The following is a 19,125-nucleotide window of genomic DNA, read 5'->3' as shown; positions in this document are numbered from 1 at the left end:
ATATTTGAATCACAAAGCGAAGTTTAAGCAGCTCAATAACGGAAAGATGATGTTATCACGGTTACAATGCTCACATTTACTAATAAGCAATCTAATTTTTTTGTAAAATCCGATACGTCATAATCTCCACGTTAAGTTAACGTTGGCATTAATACGGCATCATAAAATTAGGCTTATGACTTGAATATGATGTCATGAAGCCAATTTAAAAAATAGACAATCTACAAACATGTGCAAATCACTATTTATTCATTAATTAATCTATTGTTTGAGGTGTGTTTTGGATGGATACAACTACCAAATAAGGAATTTGTGACTCCTAGCAAAACACAACATCCTACTCTACATCAGGTCCCTCTTCATCTCTGATTACTTCCTTCCTCCCTTCGTCCCGTCTAACATCCCTATCCTGTTCCTTCCCTTTCCTCGTTTTCCTGACATTCTCCCCTCAATTACAGTCTTCAACATCCCACTGCCGGTCAATACCCCCTTCATCCACTTTTCCTGCCTCCATAGGATTTCTCCCAACAAACCCCTCTCTTCGCCCTCCATACCAAGTACTTCCTCATTTGTTTTCTTCTCTGTCAATTTCACCTTCTCCATTCTTCTCCACGCCCACATTTCAAAAGTCCAAAATTAATATTATCACTTCAAATTATTCGGCCTGTAGAGATGCTCGTATTTTTAATGGTTCAATTTGACAAAATCAATCGGTATGAGTTACGCTCAATTTAATATGCGTAGTTTCCCCACTAACTGATGAATTTTTTCATTAAAGGCGCTACTGTTTAGTGCTGGTTGTAGACAAGGAAAAAAAAGATTGATAAAATGCAACCAGAAGGAAGAGACAAATGGTAATTTGATGAATCTGGGTTACAGTGCTTGCATCTTTGAAATTAAAACGATAATCTTAACCCAATGTTACGCGGGTGACCAGAGGGGGTTTGTAAATGGGTGCGCCGTGCCATACATTTCGGAGAGGGGCGGGAAACGGTGAGAATCGAAAACGGGAATTAACTAGGTTTCTCTGACCAGGCCACAATATGAACCTCTGTGGATTGAACTGGGAAAAATATCCTGGAACTAAATCGGTGAAACGGTTGCATAAAAACTGTGTTGAAAGTGAATCAGGTAATGCCGGAAACATTAAAACTAATCCTACAAATTAATATAATGTGAATTAGCACGTTATTTGTTTTTTTTTGAATGGATATACAAAGCAGCTTTTACAAAGCGATAACTGAACGAGTCGAGTATACTCATCAGGAAGCTTGGGAATTCAGTGAGATAGCCTCATTTTGAACGAAGCGTGGGTGAAATGTGGAGGGAAAGGCATTAAGGGATATCACCTCGTCTGGTCTTCGGTTCCGAGGCGATAGCTCGTCCCTTGGCAGTCGCCCATCTCAAGGTTGCCCCACTCGGCGCAGGGCTGGGCCTCAAAGCCCTCCCCTCCGGCAAGTATCGCCTCCGAATATATGTAGTAGGCCCTCCTGTGGCTGCAAACAGCTGGAACGAAGTCGTGGAAAGGTTCATGTGAAAATCCATCGTGAACTTGAAGGGTTGTCAGCAAGGCAAGGGTCCCAAATGATGCAGGAAATCCGTTTAATAGTGCCTTAAAGGCTCGTATTATGCATCACGAGTTTGTGTAGTCGAAATTTATCTTGCCAGGTTTGTTTTTATTTATCAATTATGGAATCAAATACGTGCATAACCGCTGGCATGTAATGTTTCAAGATACTTTAATTATTTAGCATTAATCCGAAAATAGTAAATTTCAGCCTTTGCATCAGACTATTAACAATGATAACAATGGATACAATTACAAACACACCAGCCCCAAGGTGGAGAAAAATCTATCCAGGCGGGAATCAAACCCGCGACCCTTTGGGTTGGCAGACGATGACGTTACCCCACCGGGGCCGGCAATGTACCACCAATGTACCATCACAGTCTTAATTTAATATTACTGTCCTCCGCACTTAAGTTTATTGTGTAGTTTCTGACCCCTTAGTTTAGTTTATTTAGTACACTGAAGGCCACCAATAGGGTTTGAGGCATGGGGAGGGGCAGGGGGGGACCAGACTACCCTTGACCGAAAACATCTTTCCCTTCCAGTGCGGTCGGGCCACGTTATTCTGATCCCTTATCGTCCATGAGAAAAATTATATCTGAAATCAATCTTTTCTTCACTTAATCTCTCTAATTTATCATTAACATGATTTCTCCTTCTGTAAAACGATTAGGATAATAAAAAATTTTCCACATCATTGCTAAAGAGACAACCTTCTAATTTATAAAAGATATTTATCACTTTATACTTTTATACCATCTCTTCCGAACACTGCCCATCCGGACTCCCCGTTCTCCATTCGTACCTGAGTAGTCTGACATGTACAGGTTGCGGATTAGCCTCCTTTCCCTACAATATACTCCAGATTTTTTCCCAATTCACTCTATCAAACGCTTTTTCGAAATCTACGAAACAGGCAAATACCTCCTGGTTGTGTTCTATATTCCACTCGATTAATGATCTCATTACTGCAATGGCATCACGCGTACCTTCCCCTTCCTAAACCCAAACTGATCATCCCCTAAGTAATCATTTGCCCTACTCTATATCCTTTTGTTTTTGATGCTGAGAACAACTTTAGCTGCGTGGGATATCAAACTTATTGTCCTGTAGTCCTCACAAGATGTAGCCTTTACCTTTTTCGGAATAGGAACTAAAACTGATCTCACAAAGTCTTCCGGCCAGATTCCTTCTTCATAAATACTAAGAATCAATCCATATAGCCTCTTCCTCCCACATTTTCCTAAACATTTCAATAGTTCCGCGGGAATGTTACACACCCCCACGGCCTTATTTATTTTCATCCCCTTTAATTCCATTTCTATCTCATCGTCTAGTATGCCTGGACCTAAGCAATCTTCATCTGCATCACACTTTCTTTCTAAGTGTAACCTTGCTGGCATTATCATACAGTTCTTCTATATATTCCTTCCATTTCTCTTGGATATTCTCTGTTTCAATTATTATCTTACCCGACCTGGCACATGGCTAATTGGGCCGAGTCCCGTAGTTGCCGGGACTCATATCCTCTTTACTGACCATCATTATATTCTTGGGAGTGATAATTGGGTTGGTTTCCCGTTGCCTTCCTCAATAGTGTTTTTAACGTGACACCATCACTCAATGGCCCCCCCACTGGGGTCAGACGCCTTTGCAGCCGTCTCACTGAGGAACAGACGATGCGTGGACTACATATGCCATAAATATTAATTTTAACTTATTGTCGAATTTTGATAACCACAAAACTTTTATTAGGTGCATGAATCAAGGCCATAGAACCCACCTCAAAATTGCGGGTTATGTTACCTCGGTAACACAATCATACTGCCCTGCATTCGCTATTGCACAGTACTATTTTGGTCTCTGCGAACGCGATGCCAAAAAGCGTGTTTGTCAGTTACCCCGACATTGGAACCAGCACGAAAAGTGTTAGTTCTGGGAACTATCGATCCTGAATGCACGGAAAGGTGCCTCTGCCATTCGGAAACACCCCCTGGGTTTTTACGCGTTAAATTTGATTGAGCCCGCATCTCTCTATGGATTCCGATGCAACTCAAAAATGAATATAAAGCCTCCCAATTTCCAAATCCACTCACCGACGAAATCGAGGACGCAACCCGGTTGCGGCCACGCCCCTCCGTTGGGGTACACGTCGACGTGACCCAGGGGTCGCATGAACCCCAGGTAGCCCCCGGATGTGTGCACCACTTCCACGAATTCCGCGTCCGACGTGTCTATCCTCATGCTGGGCTCCGCCGAAGTGAACAGCACCTGCGCCGGGTCAAGACCTGCGGGCGACAAAGGGTCCAGCGTCCCGTCAACTCATACTTGGTGGACTCGGAGGGATGGAATCCCAACGATTGCTCATGTCCCCGGGGGAGGGTTATTTGAGTGATCATTCATAATGCAGGGATTATAGAGAGGAGATGCTGCTCCAAGTGTATGCCTTGAATCTCAAATTCCCACTCTTGCTCACCAATGTCTGAAGGAAGGATAGGGACGAAAGGGACTCGAACCCCGTACTCCGTCCGCGTGCTACTTTCTGATAGGGTTGCAATTGAGGGGAAAAATAAAATGCTGCATAAAATTGCGAAAAATAAAATAATGGGAAGAATGATAAATTGATTAATTTTGGTAATCGACTGGATTGCAAAACTTCTTGTAGAATCTACTGCATAAGTTGGCCATATTAAAACACCGATCTAATTACATCGACTAGATACTGCTTTTTTTCGTCAGAGTAACTAAATCTTTTAGTGATTAAACGCTGAATATGATATGATATGGTATAAATGAGATATTATATAATTTCTTTCACAAATAGCAAACAAGAAATTATACTAAATCTTTCAAAAGTTTCAACATATATTTTTCTTCAATTCACTTTGTCAGTGCTACAGTGGGCAAATGAAGAAGGACGTAAAACAGAAAAGGTATCAGGGATTGAGGGGATTGACATTAAATGCAGTAGAATGGAGGGCTGCAGTAAACCAATATTGGGATTGAAATACCGATGATGATGATTAGTGCTACATTAAATTTCCCAAAGGTTAGCTCAACCGATAATTTGGCTGTTGCAAATGATTCTTTTTCCAATGCACACGGTTGACAACACGAGATGTGGATTGGCCGTATGCCGTCTTCATTTTTATGGGTATTTTTGTTGTTAAATGCATTGTTAACTCTTGTTGTCAGTTCAATCAAAAGTTTGATGCATGAGAAACATTTTCATTGCTAGATTTGTATAATTTTAATTTATTAAACAATGAATCAGTTTATAAGAATTGGCGAATGGTATAGTATAGTTCTCAGTCATCATTTTAACATTAAAAAGTGCTATTTGGTCGGTTATTGTTATTTTTGTGGAGGAGAGAACGCTATGTAAGCGAGGAAGAGGTAGGGGTAAGATGGGGATGTTGGAGGGAATGAAGGGAGGAAGGAAGTATGCGGAAAGAGAGGCTCATTGTAGTCTTTTTATGTCAGGTTGCTTTTGCTAGGAGAGGCAAGTAAATGCATTTTTATACAACTGCATAGGCGTTGTACATCCAAAACTTACGTTAACCGGTAGATTACCATTAATAATATCTTGATGTCTGGAGTAAATGATTACCTTTCCGTTTGTTTCTTATCCCACGAATTCTTAAGCTTATTCATAACCTGTTGTGTGGAAAACTTCCAAATTTGTGCAACAAAAATTGTTTTTTCATGAATATGGCATCAAAATGTCAGGAAATATAGAAATAAAAAAATAATGTGGTGGACAGAACAAATTTGTGATTTCTGAATACTAAAGCGATATAAATAATACCCGCGCACATCTGGTGCTATTTCGCATGTGCACTCGTAGTTGTTCTCAGAATTCGATTTCTGCTCGAGTTAGACGCAATCCTGGAGCGAATTGCTTCGAGTCACTTGCGTGCAGGTCCGTTATGATTCCGTGGCTACCTGTTATCCTACGGATCCGGGCCCCGGCGTCCCCCGGCCTTCTCTCGGCCAATATCCTGCCCGCAATGCCGACCACGTGCGCACCCAGGCTGAAGCCGACCAAGTGGAAGTCGGAGGTCTTGGCCCCTCGGGTCGTCTCCAGGTCGTCCACTAATTTCGCGGTCATCATCGCCGCCACTTCGGTGTTGGTCGCCGCCGAATTGTACCATGGCACCATCGACAGGGGAGACCAATCGACGAGGAAAATGTTGTAATCTCCTTTCGACAGGAAAGCTGTGAAATGAGCAAGGTAATTAGGAGTGCACAATTCATTCTGGGGAAGTCGAGCCCATTCAACCGCGTTCACACGAGCTCTCGTCCTTTTGTTTTAAACATGTCCAAGGAATTTTCAGTAGGATCTTCTTTAAAAGAAATCACTGCGACCTGACATCTGGAAAACCTAAAATAAACATGGAAATATTCTAGATTTCGAAAGTGTTCGTACTAAAGTATGGAAATGTCCTAGACGTCTTGCACAATTATGGCAACTCGTCTGATTATTTACCAGCGAATTACATGTGATTGCACTGCTTCCGCAGAGTGAATTTATTTTTCATTCATCCCACGTTTGATACGTTTGCAGCAATGATCGAAAGTCTTAGAATTTCCTTTAATGAGACTTGATTGTGAATCTACGAGTCAGCGTGTCACCTCAGTTCGCCGCGCATTGATGACGCGAGACGAACAGCAACATAAAATGCAAATCCACGCGTTGCTTGTAAAGAGGCATTACGCTAATGTATAGTTTTTAAGCACTCAAAGGTTCTTGCTAATTTTTGAAACTTGCTTTTAAACTTGTTTTTGATAAGTTTTGGGTCTCCAATTTCCGGAATTATTTAATTTCCTCGGTTTTCCCTTGATTGTCTTCAATATAATGTCTGTAATATAAGGGTTAGGTGGAAGAAGGGACCATAGGTCTCAACCTCGCCCAATTAAGTCGATAAATAAATAAATAAATACATTTTCTCCCGCAAATTAATTGATATTTTAACAAAGACGGATAGGTCTTGTTATGTCAACACTATGGCAACTCTTGTATAATTAACCACACGATAGCATTTTTTCGTGAGAAAGAAATGTATTCCTGCGCGATTAATTCATAATTATTCTGGTGGTATTCCTCCGCTTACATCAGAGAAGGTACGAAGTCTTGCATTTCCAACGCCAATTACCATGAAAACTTGGAATGATAAGACCCTATTTTATCAAAACTATTCGATGAACTGCACTGAGGACTACAAATAGAGGAAATTTCATCATAATAGCATTTAATCGACATCTCAATGCTATTTCCTTCAGTTCAATTGCCATTTCTTTTTTTTTCTCCACAAAAATAGTTCTCATAATATAAATAAACTTATTCCAAATTAAAAGGAATCCATATCATAATTATTTTTATGAAGGAAATAGTTCCTAGTAAAATGTAGGCTTTATTTTCTGAAAGGATACGGATTTAAAGATTTCATGAGCTTATTCATAGTATAAATTGTGCAAAATACATCCTGGAAACATTTCCAAGAATAGTCTGGGGAAAGTGGAAAGGGCCCGGAATTTTATCCTGAGATTGCTGTGGCCACTCTGGGAACGAGAGAAACGCCAGCATTATTTCAATGTGAAAATAACATCGACAAAGCGTTCGTAAAATCCACTTGGCTGAGCCCGGTACTCGAACCCTGGGCCTTCAAGATACCATGGCGCTCGGTGAAAAAGCATCCCAAAGATAACTGAAAAACTACAGTTCTATTCCTTGGATATTCTCGTGATTGCTTACAGTTAATCGTTCATCCTGCGCCAACTTGATCTAAGCCGTGCGGAAAATTGCCCTCCGAATAAACAGGTCCCTCCTTCCTTTTGTTTAATTTTAATAACATGAGTGGAACAACATTCGTTTTGAAAAGAAATTTTCTCTCTGGCGTTTCAAGAAATCAGGCCCACTCATAAACTGCTCTGTTGTGAGAAAAATTCCTAATCTATGTATTAAAACATCCTTCGCCTAAATAGTATGTCGTGGGACATGTCAAAACTTACTCAGCATAATTGTCTAGTTTATGAGCTCTAAAAAAGTTAAAATGTCCATTTGGATCTTGAACATTTTCAATACTATATTGATGATTATTCTTTGTCTTGTTTGACTGTGAGTTCTTACAAAGGACAATCGCACCTCTGCGATAAATTAATTAGATGCTTGCGTATTTCGCCCGGACCCCTGGGGACTCACCGTCCCTGAGCAGGGGAAGCATGTACGACTGCCTGGCAGCGTCCCCGAATCCGTGGACGAGGATCTTGGAGGGCCGGTCGGGCGAGAAGCGGGAGAAGCCGAGGGAGGCGCAGGAGGAGTTGTAGATTCCCTTCTCCCCCACCTCCGGGTGCTCCCTGGTGTACAGGATGAACTCCACGTTGGAACCCGGGTCGTAGTCGTCGTCGTAGTACGCGCCGTAGTCGTCCTCCGGGCCCGCCTTCGGCTCCGGCGACAGGATGGCCAGCCGCACGTTCCCCAGCCCGTCCGGCATTAGCATCCACGCGGGCTCATCGAACTCCGCCTCCTGGGAGTGCGCCCGGCCCTGGCTGGGCGGCGGGGGATAGGGGTGGGGATAGGGAGAGGGGCGCGGTCGTGGGGATGGGTGGACGGGCGAGGGGAGCAGCAGGGAGGCTGGAGTGGACGAAAGGAGGGAGGGTTCATTTACAACTGACACCATGGCAACGGACTTCGCATGAGAAAGACAATACGATCTCCGCCGCATTTTATGTCCACCGAAATCGAATAAAAAAGTCTTAAAAAGAGCACTTATTTCGCCTCCATTGGAATACACGCTGGGTGAACTCAATGGCCTCGGCCTTGGCATTGCGATAACTCATGATCACTAGGTGTATATTTTTAAAAAGTAATCTACCGGCTACGGTAGCTTTTGGATGGTCACATTTACCAAATAAATATTCTATTTCTTCTAACAAAACAAAATCCAGCATTCTACTCTACCAGAAGTCCCTCTTCATCACTGTGTAATTCCTTTCTTCATTTCCATCCAATATCCCTATCCTATTCATGCCCTTTCCTCGTTTGCCTAACATTTTCCCCTCTATTTCATTCTTCAATATCCCACTGTCGATCAATATGCTTTTAACCCATGTTTCAAGCCGCACATAACTAACTCCATATCAAAGTTTTTACGAGTATTTTCTTAGCATCCTTGCTCAACATCCCTGTCATCAACTCCGTCCTCCTTGTGAAAGCCTCTTTGCCTAGCTCAATTATTCTCCACGCATCCCTATTACTTTGATCGTGTTGACCTAAGGCACTTCCTAGATACGTAAACTGTTCTCCCTGCTCTAGTTTTTGCCCATCTATTTTATTATTAACCTTAGCCTTTATCTTTCCGGAAAATCGAATAACTTTTGTTTTAGTAATATTGATTCTCATCCCAACACTGTCGAACTGAATTTCCAATTCACTAAGCAATGCTTGCAACCCCTTGGCTGACTGACAAACTAAAGCTTGGTCATCAGCGAACCTAACTGATTTTACGAATTCCCCACCCACTTTCATTCCTACCTCCAGCTCTTCCCATGCCTTTTAAATCATTTCCTCTGCATACAGGTTGAACGGCAACGGTGATAATGGGCAACCCTGCCTCACACCTCTTCCTAACACTGCCCAACCGGACTCCCCGTTCCCCACTCGCACCTGTGCAGTCTGAGACATGTACAGGTTGCGGATTAGCCTCCCTTCCTTATCTATTCCTATTTTCTGCAGAATACTCATTAGTTTTTCCCAATTCACTCTATCAAACGCTTTTTCGAAATCTACGAAACAGGCAAATACCTCCTGGTTGTGTTCTATATTCCTCTCGATTAATAATCTCATTACTGCAATGGCATCACGCGTACCTCTCCCCTTCCTAAACCCAAACTGATCATCCCCTAAGCAATCATTTGCCCTATTTTCCATCCCTTTGCTGAATATCCTGAGAAAAGTTTTGCTGCGTGGGGATCAAAATTATTGTTCTGCAGTCCCCATATGATGTACCTTTCCCTTTTCGGTATAAGAATTAAAACTAATCGGACGAAATATTTCGGCTAGATTCTTTCCTCATTGATGCTACGAATCAGCTCATATAGACTCTTCCTCCCACATGTTCCTTAACCTTTTCGTAGTTTCACAGGAATATTGCCTACTCCCACTGCCTTATTTAATTTCATTTCCCTTAATGCCCTTTCTATGTCATCATCGAGTGTGCTTGGACCAATGCTATCTTTATCTACGTCACATTCTCTTTCTACGCGTAAACTTGCGGCAATAATGTCTTTACCCTACAGTTCTTCTATAAATTCGTTCCACCTCTCTAGGATATTTTCTGTTTCAATTATTATTATCTTACCCGACTTATCTCTAACTGTTAGCACAGATCTTCCCTTCTTACTTCCCGATAGTGATCTAACCTTGCCCACTAGCGCCTCAATTTCACTCTTCTACTGCAAACGTTACACATCCTAGCACTGCGTCTTCCGCCATGTTTCTGTTGCTTTATTTGTTGCCCGCCTCAATTTATTGTTTAATTCTTTTTACTTCATTTTGCTTAACTCTGTATTTACATTCTTCCGTTTTCGCCGCTCATCCATCTTTGTCATCATCTCATCCGTGATCTATGGTTTCCTCGTCCTTTTAGCGTTAACGGTTCCAATAGTGTCTTTTGCGGATTTAGACAACCCATTCTTGATACTTTCCCATTTTTCTTCGATAGTACTTAGCTCTTTACCATTCTCCATGAGACCCTCTACCGCCTGTTGGTACTCCTTCCTTTTCAAACCATTCAATGCTTCTACATTCCATTTTCTAACCCGCCGCCCCTGCCTTATCTTTTTGAAACGGACCCTACATTTCATAACAACTAAATTGTGGTCGGAGTCCGCATCCGCTCCCGGGAAGCTGTGCGAATTTATCACACTGTTCCTAAACCTGTGCCTAACCTGGATATAATCTAGCTGATACCTCTCTGAGTCAACTGGCATTTTCCATGTATACCTGCGTCTTTTGTGGTGTCTAAACCAAGTGATGGTGATGACTAGCCTCTGTCTCCTGCAGAACTCAATTGCTTTCTCCCCGCGATCTTTCCTCGTGCCTAAACCGTAGTCCCCCACCTCATAACCATCTCTTCCTTTGCCTACCGTCACATTCCAATCCCCCATCACTATCAAATGTTTCCCTGCAGGAAAACACGCGATTATGTCCTCTAACTGATCGTATATCCTATCGACTTCTTCCTCCTAATGATTTTTCGGTCGCACGTACATATACCTGAACAAAGACCAAGTTCGTCGGTTCTGCTTTATCTCTATTGGTAATATTCTATCCGTTGCTTCTTCTATGTTGACTACGCTTCTTCCTACCTCTTTATTGAATATTATGGCAAACCCTCTTTGGCTCTCATCCCCGCCGCTGTATACGATATTACTCTATAAATATCACTCCAATAAGTCCCAGCATCCTTCCATCTCAACTTCTAAAGACCTAAAATATCTACATTTCTTCTGGCCATCTCTCGCTTAATATTCTCTAATTTTTCTCTCCTCAACATGGTTCTAACATTCCAAGTCCCTATTCTGATTCTCTCTTTTTCCACCTCTTCTGTGCTGCATCTGTCGCTGTCGCGTCTGCTTTGAAAGGATTTCGTGAGATGACGACCGCGGAAGCCTAACCTCCACTCCTGTTGGGCACGAAACTCGACCCGTATATAATAACTCAAATTATCCTAAATGAGTGTCCTTTTACATGTTTCCTATGCATTTTTTCTATTGCGCTGTCCAAGTGTTGTAATGCTTTCGTAAGGGCTTCTACATCATCAAAACATATACATGTCGCATATATATATATATATATACGTGTGTGTGAGTGTATATATATATATACACACACACGCTATATAAATAAATAAATATATATATATATATGTATATATATATATATATATATATATATATATATATATATATATATATATATATATAGACATAGATGTACAAAGAAACGCTGACCGCTTAGTGAAGAATCGTTATGAACGTACAGGGAAACTGGCATTGTTATTTTTAAGGCCTTAGTCATCGGGACACACTTGAAGGGCGAAGTTTACCTGCGCAAGTTAGACTTTTAGTCAAGTTAAGTCAAATCACTCGAATTCAACGTTCTCGCTGAGAGAGGATATTCTTAACCCCGCATGAATTGGTTTGCAAGGCAACAGTGAGAAGTCAAGGGAAATTTACTGAAAAGCATATAGATTTTTATATGTGTATATTGATCTGTTAATATGTACATTTCGCTCCAAATCATTTCTCCCTCGCACAAATCGAGACCACAATATGAGTAGTGGGGAACATATGACACATCAGTCATCAATTACTCTAATGGTTGATGGCCTAATACCCACTGCCACATGCCTTCTTAGCGGCGTACAGGTTAAGATGTGCATTTCTGATACCAAAATGATCAATCAACCTGAATGTTGGCTTGGTGGGCTAAGATAGAGGTCACTTCAAACGAAGTTAATTTGCGGGTGAAATTCACATTCAAGTGTAAAAGGTCATTTCCTTCCCCTGTGCCTCCCCAAATACAGTTTCTTCGAAAGCTCAGGGATTCGTACCTCAAATCAATTTTTTCATAATTCCCTGTGATTGACAGACATGGAGTCTGTTTCAAGTAATAAATTATGCAGCACGTATTGCTTATTTACATTTCACAATTTATGAATTATAAAATTATTTGTCACATTTCAGGCTCCTCGGGAAATGGGCTTATGGCTTTGATAAAATGATCCCTGGCAACTTGATAATCACCCAGATGGGGTGCATTCGGGGTTTCACTGACACATTTATCGGATTTGAATTTGGAACTCTCGTTTCGTCCAACTAATGCTCGGCCACCACGCCTCTTTCACAAACCCGTTAACGTACCTAGCAAATAGAAAAGGCTCGCTCCCCACATTTCGCTTTTATTTTTTATGATAACTTCGAAGGAATAGACAGACCAATATTTTCTAACACTTCAGTCAGTAATCAAGTTTCTTGACGATATTGCTTCAGTGACACCGATCCTGTCGTCTCCAAAGAAACTGTCGGTATCCCTTCCTTCTCTCCTTCGTGGCGAAACGTTTGTTCTATATTATTTATCTCAAAGTGCATGGCAGCCTTTCGGATTATTCTTGTTCATTTTCTACTGCCACTAATATGTCTCGTAACATTTTAACCTGAAATCATATTTACCTATCTTCCATCTGTAAGAATTGGCGATTAAAGGTCGGTTTTTTGTCTCGAGTGAAGCCCATTGACAAACATAAACATATTTTAAGTGACGGCAAAAAGTTATTTCCAGAGAATTGTATCCGTACGTGTTTCCATCCTTGTTACATTTTCCGATTTAAAGTTTGATGCGAACATTTTGCAAAATATCTTGAAAGCGTGCGTCACCTCATTCCCCCAGTCCTCTAAACATCAGCCTTATATTGAACCAGAATTGCCGCTCCTGCCCCAGAAACCAGCCCCTCCAATCACAACTTGTTTTCACCACCCAGTGAAGTATTTAGGCCTAGATATCTAAAATGATAACTTTGTGACATGACATGGGTAAAGCTTCGGTGCATAATGTTGGGAAAATTGTGCATGGAAAGAATTTGTGAATTCCCGTCTATGTTCAGTCCATAAAAACAGAAACGAAATAACTTAAAGTTTTCCTCTTCTTCAATTTTCAATAACGACGTGTTTCGATGTACCACATCATTGATTTCAAGTGTCAGTTTCAACTTGAGGATGAATTAGTCCTCGAAACTAATTGTGGCTTGAACTTAAAAATGCCAGTGCTTTTTTGTTTCCCTGTATTATGGGCCGATTCCATTACTTCGCACCTGAATCTTCACTGTGGATGTACAATACGTTTATTTCACGTCCCGGCTATGAATGTCAATTATAAAGTGACCAGTTTACCCAGGAACTTCGACAATCCTCAATTTAAAATTACACACAACCCGGGTTTCAATGCATTAACGTTATCATCTAGTGTAATTTTTAACTGTGGCCTGTTAAAGTGTTTTACCGATGAATGAATTGCCTTGAAATAACCCAGCATTCATAAGGAGCGAGTTTTACGATGTTTACTCTATATATTTTGAGCCTTTACAACAATAAGTGCTTTAGGCTCCATCTGACGTTTTCATCTGAAAGTTTGACTATTTTAACGCTAACTTCCTTCGGAACATTTTGTCGTTTGATCATAACTTGTGTTATTTACTCGAAAATGTTGTCTCAGTGAAAAAATGGAGCTAACTCGTGAGCATTTTCGTAAGATGATTATCAAGAGAGGAGTGTATTGAACAACTTACTTCCAATTTTGGCGATGAAACGAGTTCCATCATGGCCGCCGTTCGCTCAGCGACGAAAGTCGTAAAGGTCGTCCAAAATCAGTTTTTGTGCCGGAAAACATGAATACTGTGCAAGAAATAAAACAGTAAGATCGCCATGTGACTTATCGTGAGATGGAGGCATCCTTGGGTATTAGTATGACGAGCATCAATAAGATATTGCATGAACATTTAGCTGTGGAAAAAATTTGTTCGCGTTGGATACTGCATATATTTGATAAAAGCTCAAAAAGATGCTCGTGTCAATTGGTGCTCAAAGAAATGCTCAACAAATAGAATCGCGGTGGGTCAAAAGCTGTGTATAACATCTTCGTGCACTGGTGACGATTCTTGGACTTATGCGTATAAGCCCGAAACAAAACAGCAATCCACTGTATGAGTCTTCAAAGACGAACCAAATCCAACAAAAGTGATTCGTGCACGAAGCACATCGAAGGAAATGATCGCCTGTTTCTTCGGAATACCAGCTGGACATGTGGCAACCGTACCGTTACAGCAATGTAGAACCGTAAATTCTGCATGGCATTCGTTTGCCAGATGTGCTAGTTGAAATACGGAAAAAGAAGCGGCAACGAGGGATTATTCTTCATCATGGCAATGCACATTCTCTCACAGATAAGCTGAAACAACTACATATTTGACTGGTCAAAACCTCAAATTAATGGACCATCCTCCGTACAGCCCTGATTTAGCACCAATTGACTTCTTTTTATTCCCGCTTATCAAGAAAAAATTGTGGCGCCAACGTTTTTCGGCGCCTGAAGAAGGCGTTGATGCATTCAAAAACCATGTTTTGGAGGTACTTCAATCGGAGTGGAAAAAGATTTACGAAATTTGGTTCGAGCGCATGCAACAGTGTACTGCTTACCATGAAGAATACTTCGAAAAACTATAAAAGCCATTTTCAAAAATATATTATTCTTCTCATTAACAGGCTCCAAATAAGAGTATAAAGAGCAACCCTCGTTGCTCTGAAGTGACTGGCTACGGGTAGTCACGATGCCAGTTTTTGCGAAGGTAAAAGAAAGTGACCTGAAGCGGGGTCAGAGTTTGGTGATCGATCACCATTTTATCGGTCAAGTTCAATCCGTGATTTTTAAAGTATCGATTGCGGCGTTTTCAAGACTTTTGTTTTCAAATCTGAAAGTCGTGGGTTCGAATGTCATGTCGGGAGAAAACTGAACTTTAGAAATCGGGAGATGATGAACTTTAAAACAGCAAATGCATAGTAACACATGAAGATTTGAAATTAAACGTTATGCCTTAATGGCGTGCATGCATTATAAAAACCGTAGTTTTGCCGTGGGACATTCACCAAAACTATGCTGTGTTTATAATAAATAGTAAATTTGCAATGCGATAATGTTGCATCGAAGAGGGCTTGAATATACTATTACGTAGAAATGAGATTAAAGAGGACAGCACCATTTTATCATTAAAGAAAAGATAAAGGGGGCGGTGACGAAATGGAAAAGGTAAATTGTGTCAGGGTTGTTTTACGTCATGGAATATCCAAATATCTATCAATATCACTGTTAAAAACGACATACTGACCTTTAAACCGTACTAGTGGGACGCTTGGGAGCAGTGCCCAGGAATTCATGTTCCACCAAGTGTTCGTTTGAGAATTTTGGCGGTGACAAGTTCGCGCCCAAGCGGGCGAGTTTGTGCCTAAACTTCCTGGGACTCCTAAGAACGGGGTCGCGAAGTGGAACGAAACTTGGATGTCGTTTTCCTCCAGGAAGAGAAGCAAAACTTCGTCGATGCGTTTGGTTTCTGTCACGGAAGGTAACTATGTGTGGAAACGAGTAACTTTTAGGGCATATATTCCAAGAATCAAAGTGTCGGGGATGGCAGGGGGTGCAACAACTTCGCTATCGACTTATGCCCCACTTACGATAGCGTTACTCGTAGGCACTCGTGGGAAGAGAGGAAATAGACATTATGTATTTGAATGAAATTCCGGAAATAATTAAAAAAACTACTTCATCAGACCTCATGCACCAATTGCATTTCCCATCCAGGCTTAGTCGACATCTTAATCTTATTTTTACGAGAGACATAATAGGAGTCGACAACGAAAACACATGTGATTGAGGTTAATTGGTTTTATTTCCTTACTTGCACCGTCCGTATAATTATTAAAACTCCGTCTTTTTTCTGTTTACATTTTATTCCATTAGATTTTGCTCTAGTTCGCGCACAAAATTTGAAACGAGAGTTCCTTCAGCCTTCATTTCTATTCCTCCAACTTCTCCTCCCTAAAACATGACGCAGCGAATTATTGCTTGGCAGATTAGTTTTCCAAATGGCGAGGGTAGGCTGAAAAGTAATGCACACATGCTTGTAAACCACAAACAAAATGACCTTCAGAAGCAATCTTTTTGGCATGTGGAAGTAACATTCCCTCTCAAAACGCATGCGCAGGTTTGAGGTCGTTACATTCATCCAATGTATTTTTAAAAGTAAAAGTATGGAGACGTGTTCCAGTGCTATTTCAACGCGAGTTAAACATTGTGCTGCTATCGAATTTTTAACTGCTGAAAAAGTGAGTTCAACTGAGATTCATCGTCGTCTTAAGGCTTTTTTTGGTGACGATGCTGTTGATAGGTCTACTGTTAATCGATGGGTAGTAACATTTCGTGGTTGTGAGCCTGGAAAAGCCATAACTGTTGATGAAACACGCAACGGACGTCCGATCACTGCCACAAACGATAGACATCGCAAATTCGTCGAAGATTTGATTCAAAACGACCGGCGAACCACTCAAAAGCGTATCGCAAACTATATTGAAATATCCAAGGAAGAAGTTTGTCGTGTTTAAGGCAACCTGGCGCCAATAATCTTGCAACATGACAACGCTCGTCCACAGATCTCGTGCGCAACTGGAGGGGCTTTCGAAACCTGAAATTTGAACCGATTTCACACCCTCCTTATTCCCCCGATCGTGCACCTTGCGATTTTTATTTTTTTCCTCGACTGAATAGATACCTCAAGGGTAATCATTACACCTCGGACGATGAGGTGAAGGCAGCTGTCAAGTCCTGGATTCGAGAAAAGTCGGAAGAGTTTTTCAGCGACGGAATGAAAATACCTGTTTACACGTTGGGAGAAATGTGTCAGCCTAAACGGTGGCTATGTTGAAAAATAAATATATGATTTTAAAACTTAAGAATTGCACTTATAGTTAATGTCTGTTTGATGTTGCTATTTGTTTTTGTTCGCGCTCTAGAAGCATGTGTGCATTTGTTTTCAGCCCACCCCTCGTAAATTCACGCATTTCTACGAGACTCTAATTTTATTTGAAAATAATTATTTTATTTGACAAGATACTCCTTAGCAAGCGTAATTACACCACATTTGTATAACTATCACAATTGTCGTATGCGAAGACCTTAAATCCTAGAGTGCCTGAGAGCATCAACAGAAATGAAAGTGCCATTGAATTTCAGTCCTTGTTAGTCCCTGGCTGTTCAGGGATCGTATTCACAATCGAGTCGAATTAGTTGAATGTGGGTAATGCCAAAATGGTGGCATTTCGGTGTCGACAAATCCCGATTTTCGCACTCATGGACTGTGCCAAGCCCTTACACAGAGAGCCCTGTAGTACAGGAAAAATGCTTGACCGCTGACTTTCGTAAAGGGGACTGCCTAGCCTTACCTGTCACCACCAGGAAGAACGCGTCTTCGGCGAAGCTCCACATGGCGGGCCTTGTCCCAACTTCCAACCGGAGGACAATTAGGATCCCGGCGGCGACGAGCAATCCACTCGCACCGCGGGCGAGAACACCCTCGATGGGGGGATGGCAGGCGTTTTGTATCCCCTGCCCTCCGATTGTATCAGTTTCCCTCTCTCGCGAGAAGGGAACAACGAGGGCGAGGTCCCCCTCACCCCACCATCACCCCCACCCCCGTGGGTCCCGATAAACCCTTTGCCCTCTCCCCCAGAAGGGAAAAGAGACCATGAGGTCAGTTTCCGTTCGGAACTCGGGAAACCTCCGCGGTGGCATCGCGGACGTGCCCGCGGCTTTGGAGTGCAATCGAAGTGGTGATAAGCCGCAGGTGGGCGAAGGGTCACCGTGGGGAGGGGGAACCCTTTGGACGATTAAGCCTGGGAGCGATTAAGGCTGGGTGCTGCCGCGGGTGCTCTATCCGTGAGACGGACGACCGCCTGTTCTCTCCCGCCGAGTTGCCATTTGGGACAACTGAGGATGAAAGGCCTCGTGGGATAGGGGGCAAAATCGGTGTACTATTCAATGTGTGCTCTGTGTGTTTGGTCTGATTTCGACATATCGGTTGGTCTTAATCTGACTGAGGCGGTGTGAAGTTTTTCAGCTTCAAGAAGATAATGACGCGTGCGTTTAATTTCACCGCAAAATTACCGTGAATGTAGCGCGACAGAGAATTCATGATCCTCCTTAATAGGTGCGAAGTTATTTTAGAGCCACTTCAAGTGTCTTTACGCATGAGTGAAATTTATTATTTGTTCTTTTTAAGTGCTTCATCGAATCTTTAGTAGAGATCGATTGAGAACAAGGTGTTGCACGGCGCCGCAACGTTAAGCAAGACAATAAATTGTGATGGGGATCTTAATTGAATCAGATTGAAGTGTCTATATAATTTGTGGCTAAAGAGTATTTTTTTTTTAAATTTGTCTTGCAGAAAGAATTGCAAAAGATTAATATTTCCATTCAAACATTGAGTAAAACTTTTCAATCAGCATAAATTTCAATTTTGTAGTTCTCATATCTCTTCCATAACCTCTACTTGGTTTATACTAGAACTTTTCTTCTTAACGTTAATGTCCAATTCAACCCTTGAGTAAAATGAAAACCTACCTGACTCCTTTTCAGTGCCTTCCTTTCTCCTAACTTAGGGAAATTTGAACTGGTACGAAAATCGTCTCAAGGGAAATATTTTTTTCGGACCAGACCAGTTTGCGCCCAGGTTAATTTAGAGAGAATCCTGATGCTATGCCTTCTGATATCATGTTCTTAATTAGGGTGGAGGCATGCGCGACAAGAAGAAAACGGAATGGTAACATCAGATGTTTAATAGAATAGAGGACATTGAATGAATGGCACTGTTTCATTTAAAAAATTAACTAATATAATGTTTCACCTTATTGAACCATTTCATCTTTGCTATGGGCCGTAGTGCCATGCGCAC

The 19,125-nt window shown here is 41.6% G+C and overlaps 1 protein-coding gene across 1 annotated transcript in view; it reads right to left on the bottom strand.

The window, feature by feature from the left end:
- Positions 1-8,250, bottom strand: part of LOC139700363 (inactive pancreatic lipase-related protein 1-like) — a 9,540-nt gene extending 1,290 nt beyond the window's left edge. Inside the window, exons 1-4 of the mRNA XM_071599003.1 lie at positions 7,773-8,250; positions 5,516-5,788; positions 3,667-3,858; positions 1,350-1,506 (exon numbers count right to left, since the gene is read on the bottom strand). Of these exons, the coding sequence (XP_071455104.1) occupies positions 1,350-1,506; positions 3,667-3,858; positions 5,516-5,788; positions 7,773-8,250 (1,100 nt within the window). The remainder of the gene's footprint in view (positions 1-1,349; positions 1,507-3,666; positions 3,859-5,515; positions 5,789-7,772) is intronic.
- Positions 8,251-19,125: the final 10,875 nt, after the last annotated feature.

The sequence above is a fragment of the Hetaerina americana genome, unplaced genomic scaffold (assembly GCF_022747635.1).
Source record: "Hetaerina americana unplaced genomic scaffold, ioHetAmer1.1.p SCAF_10, whole genome shotgun sequence".
NCBI lineage: Eukaryota > Metazoa > Arthropoda > Insecta > Odonata > Calopterygidae > Hetaerina > Hetaerina americana.
This window is presented reverse-complemented; position numbering and strand designations above follow the sequence as displayed.